General features: G+C 39.2%; 1 protein-coding gene across 7 annotated transcripts in view; it reads left to right on the top strand.

The window, feature by feature from the left end:
- TOM1L1 (target of myb1 like 1 membrane trafficking protein) overlaps positions 1-9,124 on the top strand; it is a 134,160-nt gene that overhangs the window by 106,501 nt on the left and 18,535 nt on the right. For all 7 annotated transcript variants that reach the window (XR_004179426.1, XM_009190291.3, XM_009190297.4 and 4 more), the window contains 4 exons: positions 1,201-1,334; positions 5,138-5,195; positions 5,618-5,735; positions 7,451-7,547. Coding sequence is in view for 6 of the 7 variants with exons in the window: in XM_009190291.3 (XP_009188555.1) it covers positions 1,201-1,334; positions 5,138-5,195; positions 5,618-5,735; positions 7,451-7,547 (407 nt within the window). In the remaining variant the exon portion in view is untranslated. The remainder of the gene's footprint in view (positions 1-1,200; positions 1,335-5,137; positions 5,196-5,617; positions 5,736-7,450; positions 7,548-9,124) is intronic.

Below are 9,124 nucleotides of genomic sequence, written 5' to 3'. Positions count from 1 at the left end.
TCTGAGTCTAAACGCCAGTTAGTAATAGTTTGATTTATTTGTTTAGAGATTTCCTGTCAGCAGTCTTGTAATAGATTGTTTGAGATTCTGAATGTTTTCATGAAGCATATATACATTTTTCAGCAGAGCTTTCTTTCTTGAGGGGAAAAAGTCAGCCGAAGTGATTGTGCGGTGTGTAAGGAAGTTCTATTGCTTTCATTTTGAGAGAAGCAGCATCCCTGTGTTTTTGCCTGATGTTAATGTACTATTACACAGACAAACTCTAGCCAAGGTGGGATTGAGGAAATATTAATATCAGTTTTATGCACCTCGGGTTAATCGAAGGTATGCCTGGAAAAAAAGTCAGTTGTAAGGCAATAGTTCTTAAATATCAGTGTACATAAGAAACACTTTGGAGTGCTTGTTTAAAAAAAAAAAATGTAGATTTTCAGACCCCCAGCCTGGAGATTCTGGATCAGTAAGTCTGACGTAGATGGCTGTGATGCTTATGAGGGAAAAAAAAAAAAAATGGGTTTGGGAGGTGGAGTCATGGTTTAATGCAGTATTTCTAGGTAGTCCAAATAAGGGTATTCATGATTTGTTTGTTAATCCTGTTTTAGTTTGCCTCAAAATGCGATATAACTATAAACTTTAAATGTTTAAGTACAACATAACAGGAAATAAAATAATGCCACTGTAAATGTATTTTTACTACTTCTACTACCACTAATAATGCAATAACATTTTATGTTTATGCTTTATAGTTATAGAGTTCCTCATTACACACATCTCATTTGATTTTTATGTCAACCCTTGAGGTAGATGTGGCAAGGGGTATAATTTTCATTTATCAATGAGAAAACTGAGATTTTAAAAACGTGTTTATTTAATTTATTTTTTTCTTCCCCAACATGGCACAGCTAATAAGCACTACATTTAGAATTCCCATACAGCACTTCTGGATTTTAGTCCAGCATTATTTTCAATGTACCATATTATTCTTATGACACTTATTTTGATTTTTAAAGGAAAATATAATCAGTTTATGACTCACTGCCTTCCAATAGGAAGGATAAGCTGTTTATAGTTAAGTACTTAGGTAGTGCCCCACAGGCGACTTAAGGGTGGAGGTGACTGTAGGTATGCACAGATTGGTGAGTCATATGTCTTTATAGAATGTTTCAGGTGTGGAAGAAGAAATCTCTCTCCTTTCTTTGACAGAAACTCTATAAAACAGGTCGGGAGATGCAGGAGAGGATCATGGACCTGCTTGTGGTGGTGGAGAATGAAGATGTAACTGTTGAGCTAATTCAGGTGAACGAGGATTTGAATAATGCCATCCTTGGATATGAGAGGTGAGCAAATCATGTACCCTCTTTACCCCTCTTCCATTTCTACTTTCACCACCAATTACTCAGCATTCTTATCAGAGTGCCTACAAGGAACCCCTCTTTCTAGATCCTCCATTCTCAATAGGAAAGGTATTGGCATGTGGGGTGGGACAGTTTTCTCTTGTGCAGCTCCTACTCAGTAAATGCCAGAGGTCTTTCTCCTAGTTAAAGTGACATTTCAGCCCAGCATGGTGGCTCCCACCTATAATCCCAGCATTTTTGGAGGCCGAGGCAGGAGGATCACTTGAGCCCAGGAATTCCAGACCAGCCCTGACAACATAGTAAGACCCTGTCTCTACAAAAAATAAAAAATAAGGCCAGGCGCGGTGGCTCACGCCTGTAATCCTAGCCCTTTGGGAGACCAAGGCGGGCAAATCATTTGAGGTCAGGAGTTCGAAACCAGCCTAACCAACATAGTGAAACCCCATCTCTACTAAAAATACAAAAAAATTAGCTGGGCATGGTGGTGCATGCCTGTAATCCCAGCTGCTCAGGAGGCTGACACTGGAGAATCACTTGAAGGGGAGGTGGAGGTTGCGGTGAGCCAAGATCACACCACTGCACTCCAGCTTTGGCAACAGAGTGAGACTCTGCCTCAAATAAATAAATGAAAAATAAATAAATTAGCTGGGTGTGGTGGTTCTAGTAGGTGCTTATAGCCTAGCTACTGGAGAGGCTGAGGTGGGAGGATAGCTTGAGACCAGGAATTTGAGGCTGTGGTGAGCTATGATCGCACCACTGCACTCCAGCCTGTGTGATGGAGTGAAATCCCACCTCTAAGAGAAATAATAAAAAAAAGGGCATGTTAAGGGCATGTTAGGGGCACTGTTTCTGTTGAGAATTACTGGGAATCTCTACTTGCACAATGACTGTATTTCTAATCAGCTGATAAAGAATGAGACCAGTCTGACATAAGGGAAAGAGCTGAACAGGCCTGGATTCAAATCTAGCTGATGATTTTGGATTAGTTGCATAACTTTTCTAAGATTTAAGTTTTTTTCTTTCTTATTTTTTTTTGATGTATTAAATAGGATAATAATACCTTTTTAGAGGGTTGGGCTTTTTTGAGGATTAAATGAGATAATATATATGAAAACACCTAGTAGAGTGCTAGCACATTGACGTCCATTCAATAGTAATTTCTTCTCTTCCTCTGCACCAGTGTCCCATTTAACCTTTAAATTTATTGACTAAGTTTTTCTTCCCACTTATCTTTAGTGAATTAAGAGAATCCATAAAATAAAGCCAGTAGCTATGGACCAAGAACGGTGGTGCACACCTGTAATCCCAGCACCCTGGGAGGCTGAGGTGGGCGGATTGCTTGAGCTCAGGAAGTTTGAGACCAACCTGGGCAACATGGCGAAACCCCATCTCTACCAAAAAATTACAAAGCGACAAATGGTTGCATTCTTTTGAATCTTTGATAAACCTTTCACAGAATACACAATTTACATGTGAGAAGGGGCTAGAGGAATAGTCACTCATACCTTAGTCTGGCTCGGTGAATCTGCATTTCTACATAAGCAGTAGGGCAGAGGACTCAGTCAGTTCTGTCCTTTGTCCTGTACTTGTGAAGATAAGCTATCAGTTTATATTGCCAAGGTGAGATTCAACAGAACTGTTTTAGGGTAAAGATCTTGAGGCTCACAAGGAGTTTTCTCTTGGGCAAATTGTGAGAGAGGTAGGTAGCTTTTTATCTTTGTAGCTATATTAGTTAGGAATAAAATTTGCCTGAGGCAGTTCCCAGCTTGACTTTTCCTTTTGGCTTAGTGATTTTGGGGTCCGGAGATTTCCTTTAACAGTAGCAAACTTCATTCTTTTTTCAACCTTTAATTTCCCCTTGCCATGTAACCTAACATATTCACTGATTGTGTTGACTAGGATGTGGGTACCTTTGTGAGGGTGGGCGTTACTCTACCTATCACAGCCCATGCTCTGGCCCCTAAAGATTCATATCCATCCACTTGCAAAATACATTCACCCTATTCCAACATCCCCCGAAGTATCTGCTCATTACATCCAGGGAATAGTTATGCAAATAAAGAAACTGAAATTTGTCACTCAGGGCTTGATCTAGGAAAGTTGTTCATACCCAGCACATAACTGACTAGAACACAAGAAGCTAATGTTATAACTAGATGGATTTTTTTTTTTTTAGATGGACTCTTGCTTTACTGCCCAGGCTGGAGTGCAGTGGCATGATCTCGGCTCACTGCAACCTCCGCTTCCCAGGTTCAAGCGATTCTTCTGTCTCAGCCTCCCTGGTAGCTGGAATTACAGACCACCACGCCCAGCTCATTTTTGTATTTTTAGTCAAGATGGGGTTTCACCATGTTGCCCAGGCTGGTCTCAAACTCCTGACCTCAAGTGATCCACCTGTCTCGGCCTCCCAAAGTGCTGGGATTACAGGCATGAGCCACAGTTCCCGGCTTAACTAGGTGGAATTTAAAAGCACATGTTTTTGAAAAATCGTTAAACTGTGTGCGCAGATTCTGTCACGCGCATCCTTGTGAAGAGACCACCAAACAGGCTTTGTGTGAGCAATAGAGCTGTTTATTTCACCTGGGTGCAGGCAGGCTGAGTCAGAAAAAGGAGTCAGCAAAGGGAGTTAGGGGTGGGGCAGTTTTATAGGATTTGGGTAGTAGTGAAAAATTACAAAGGGGGTTGTTCTCTGGAGGGCAGGGGCAGGGGTCACAAGATACTCAGTGGGGGAGCTTCTGAGCCAGGAGAGGGAAGCTTACAAGGTAATGTCATCAGTTAAGGCAGGAACTGGCCATTTTCACTTCTTTTGTGATTCTTCAGTTGCTTCAGGCTATCTGGATGTATACCTGTAGGCTTGGGCTCAGAGGCCCAATTGAGTATAAACTTACACTTTAAAGTGTTTAGGATCATGAAGTCAAATTGTCTTAACAGTGATACTGTATGTTTCTAAAGCAAATCTCAGTTTGCAAAGCATTTCCACATTCATCCACCTGTACTATCTAGTTTTGCCCCTGAAAATAACTTTCTGAGGAAATAGTTCAAATGTTATTCCCTCTTAGCAGCTGGGGGACCAAGGTTCAGGAAGTCATCTCCTTAGTCATGTAGCTACAAGGTACTAACACTGACACTTGAACCTTGGATTTCTGCCTTCAGCTTCTCTAGTCTTTTACGTTTATACTTCTTTACTCTCAGTGGACAAACAATGTAAAATTAAATCAGAGTTGTAGAAGGTCAATTTTTTGGTATGTATTAAGTATCTTATAAAAATACACAGTGAAATAGTGAAAATACTTTAAATATATTTGAATATTTTGGAAAATTACTTATAATGGCAAAATAGAAAACAAATAATTGCTAATAGTAAGAGTGGTTAAAGGTGTGATAGATTCATAAGGTAAAATATTATAGCCATTAAAAATTGTATTTCAGCTAGAAAAATTCTCACAGCATAATCAAATTAGGATACAGAATTATGTAAAGTATAATTTTAACTAAGTTTAAAAATAGATGCACTTATAGATGAAATACTGGAATAATGTTAATAGATTTAACAATTTCTGGGTGATGAGATTTTTTTTAATACTTTTCTATTTTCTCACAGTTTTCTCTGAGGGTATGAATACTCTGTAAGCTGGAAAAAAGTTATTAAAAGTTTTTTACTGATAATTGTGTGAGGATGAGGCTGATTGTCTTTATTCCTAAATATTTGTGTATTAATAATTGTTAGATTTTTATAGCATTTTCATATACTTTTTAAAACACATGCATTTTGATCATTTAAACAGGTTTACTAGAAACCAACAAAGGATTTTGGAGCAAAATAACCAGAAGGAAGCCACCAGTGTAAGTGATTAGAAACGTTATAAAATAAACAATTGAACATTTTGCCAATTACAGTAAGAAGCAAGGTTTACCTAAAACAAGTCTTAAAAAGAGGGAGATATGCATTGATAATTTGGAGTGGTTTTAATGGTATAGATTACTTGCCTTAATAACTTAATGTTATTAAGTTAACGTTAATGTTAAACTGTTAATGTCATGTAATGTAAAGTTAATGTTATTAAGTTATTAGTAAGAAGCAGGAACCTATATAGGTGGTTAAGATGGGATTCATACTAATGTTGCCCATTGGTTGAATGGAGAATTCTTCCTTAAAATGCATCCAAATAGGATCCTCCCCTCAACAAAGGAGAATGTATGGGGAGAAAGCTATGATAAACTACATGACACTTTTTTCTTTTTTTTTTTTTTTGCTTTGTTTTCAGACTACCAGTGAGCCTTCTGCCCCATCTCAAGATCTCCTCGACCTAAGTCCCAGTCCCCGGATGCCTAGGGACACTCTGGGAGAACTCAACACCATGAATAATCAACTTTCAGACTTAAGTAAATAAACACTCAGGTCTTTTCAGACCAGCAGAAGAGCTTGATGTGAAACAGTTCTCCTTAATTACATGATTAAATACCACCTAAGAAGGACTGAAGACAGTTTGAATGTCAGAGCACTATGTTAGGAGATGTGATTACTTCCTGACAAATGGTTGAGTCAAACCCGGTATAGCAATGGGATGTGTCTGGGGGAGGAGGTCCTTGAAACTCATCCTACTCACTTAGAATTTCATGGAATTCACCTGGCCTGCTTTGTAGAGGCTTTTCAGCCCAATGGCCAATACTTAAAGTCTACTCTGAACCTACACACTATTATCATTGGGCTCTTCTGCTACACCTCAGCATCAGGTAAGGGAGTATCTCTGATGCAAGCGGAGAAATTTAGAAATTACAAGGTATGAACCAAGTGGTTGTGAAATGAAGAAGGAAAAACACAGGCTTTAAAGTCAGAAAAGTCCAAGTTGAAATGCCAGTTCTGCACCTCTCAGCCACCTAACCTTTAAGACTCTCACTTTATAAAATGGGAACAATGATTGCCTTAAAGGGTGGTTGTCAAGATTAACAAACTAATGTTTATAAAATGCATTGTAAGCTTTGTTACAGCTCTCCAAGTTGTGATGTAAGCTCTGCTACAATGCATTTTATAAACATTTATAAAAGAGTTACCTATCTTACCTAACTTGTTATCTTCTGCTGTCCTTATTCCCAACAAGGGTTTGGTAAATTACAAAATAAGGATGATGAAAAATGCGGAAATCCAGTTTTGCCAAACTAAAAGCAGTTTGTTTTTCTCCTATGTCATCTGCTGTTTCCAGAGTAAAAACACTCAGTATCACTGAATTTGTGGTTTTCTTAGATCTCTACCCAGTTCTAAAATGTTGGCTACTTGTTTATGTAGGCTAGTGGGATGTGTAGAGTCAGTTACATTGGAGAGTTTTCCTGAGTTTTTAATAGAGAATTTTCAGAGGGGAAAGTAATTATTCCCTTTGGGGTATCTCACTTAAGATTATGGCCTGGAGGCCAGGCATGGTGGTTCACACCTGTAATCCCAGTATTTTGGGAGGCCGAGTCAGGTGGATCACCTGAGGTCAGGAGTTTGAGACCAGCCTGGCCAACATGGCAAACCCCCCCGCTTTACTAAAAATACAAAAATTAGCCGGGAGTGGTGGTGGGCACCTATAATTCCAGCTACTCAGGAGGCTGAGGCAGAAGAATCACTTGAACCCAGGAGGTGGAGGTTGTGGTGAGCCGAGATCGTGCCACTGAACTCCAGTCTGGGTGACAAAGTGAAACTCCATCTCAAAAAAAAAAAAAAATTATGGACTGGAGCTTGAGGTGAAGGTAGAGCTCAGTATGTACTATAACTTTTTACTTTTGTGCTGGGCAGAACAAGATATAAAATCCTTTCCATTCTGTATCAGCTTAGGATTTTAGAAAATCCAATACAATAATATTTCTTACCCTTACAACAACTTCTTCTCGTGGCAGGGAAATTCTTTCTCTCTCTACCTACCATAAATGATGCTTTTTAATTTCTCTTAGAGCTAGGAAATCTCATGATTTTATGGTGACAGAAATATCTAAATTAATCTCTTTTATTTGGTGGGTTTTTTTTTTTTTCTTTTTTCTTTTTGTTTTTACTGTAGAAAATCCAGCGTAATAACTGACTGACAAAATGTTTTAAAGCCAAACAAGTCCATTTTGTGTTTTAGATTTCAGCTCTCCAAGTTCTGATGTAACAAACAACTTAAAACCCAGTCTTCATCCACAGATGGACTTGCTAGCCTTGGAGAATACAGAAATACCTCTGTAAGTATGTCAGTAACACTGCAGAACTAATATGACATTTGGATTCCTTACAATTAAGAAAACCTGATGGCTGGGCGCAGTGACTTACATCTGTAATCCTAGCACTTTGGGAGGCCAAGGCACATGGATCACTTGAGCCCAGGAGTTTGAGACCAGCCTGGGCAACACGGTAAAACCTCATCTCTAGTAAAAATATAAAAATTAGTTGGGCATGGTGGCATATGCCTATAATTCTAACTACTTGGGAGGCTGATGCATGAGAATCACTTGAATCTAGGCGGTAGAAGTTGCAGTGCAGTGCAGATTGCACCATTGCACTTCAGCCTGAGTGACAGAGCAAGACCCTGTCTCAAAAAAAAAAAAAAAAAAAAAAAGAAGAAAACATGATAAAATAGCAAAAAATAGAGACTTAAGAATCAGACAGTCCTGAATTAGAATCTCAGCACTACTTCCTGCTAGCCATATAACCTAGATGAGTTATTTAGCCACTGTAAATGTTCATTTTTCTTCTAAGAATATTTTCTAGGATTCTTACAAAGATTCAGTGAGATGCTATATGCAAAACTCTTAATATAGCACTTGGTACATAGTAAGCCTTCAATAAATTGTCCCTTTCTGTTATTTTTAGTGGTAACAGGAGATGGGGAAGAACAGGGGAAATACAATGATAAAGGAGGCAGAAAAGCAATGAGGTTCAAAATTAGAAGTAATGGCCCCATCAGTTACAGAGCACTTGCTGTGTGGCAGGCACTCAGTTAAGCTAGTTTTGTTTATTTCATCTAATCTTCACTAAAGTATTTAGGTCAGTGATGTTAGGTCAGGGTCTTGCTCTGTCACTCAGGCTGGAGTACAGTGGTGCCATCATAACTCACTGCAGCCTCAAACTCCTGGGCCCAAGGGATACTCCCACCTTAGCCTCTTAATAGCTGGGACTACAGGTGTGCACCACCATACTGGGCTAGGCTCATTTTTAATTTTTTTTGTAGAGATGCGGTCTCGCTTTGTTGCCCAAGCTGGTCTTGAACTCTAGGCCTCAGGTGATCCTCCCGCCTTGGCCTCCTAAAGTGAGCCACTGCACCGGCCTGTTATCATTATTCCCATCATACACGAAAAGAGACTGCGACTTCTTGGTCATTTCTCTATTGAAGGAACTAGAACTTGCCCAAGTTTGTATGGCCAGTAAGTAGCAAGTCTGATGGACTAATAGTCCAGTATTAAACTTGGACTAATAAAACCTGATAGAGTAGCTGGAACCTCCTGAGTAGCTGGAATTAGAGGCGTAGGCCACAATGCCCTACTAATTTTTGTGTGTTTTTAGTAGAGATGAGGTTTCACCATGTTGCCCAGGCTATTCTCAAACACCTGGGCTCAAGCGATCCAGGTGCCTCGGCCTCCCACAGTGCTAGGATTACAAGATGTGAGCCACTGCGTCCAGCCATCAGGTTTTCTGATAGTACAGTATTAAAAAAAAATATTAATGACCTATAAACATAGGCAATGATGTTCAACTTTACTTATAGAGAAATGTAAATTAAAGTCTAATAAGAAATCGTTTTCTACTTCTCAGGGTGGCAAAA

This window comes from Papio anubis, chromosome 17 (genome assembly GCF_008728515.1).
Source record: "Papio anubis isolate 15944 chromosome 17, Panubis1.0, whole genome shotgun sequence".
Taxonomy (NCBI): Eukaryota; Metazoa; Chordata; class Mammalia; order Primates; family Cercopithecidae; genus Papio; species Papio anubis.
This window is presented reverse-complemented; position numbering and strand designations above follow the sequence as displayed.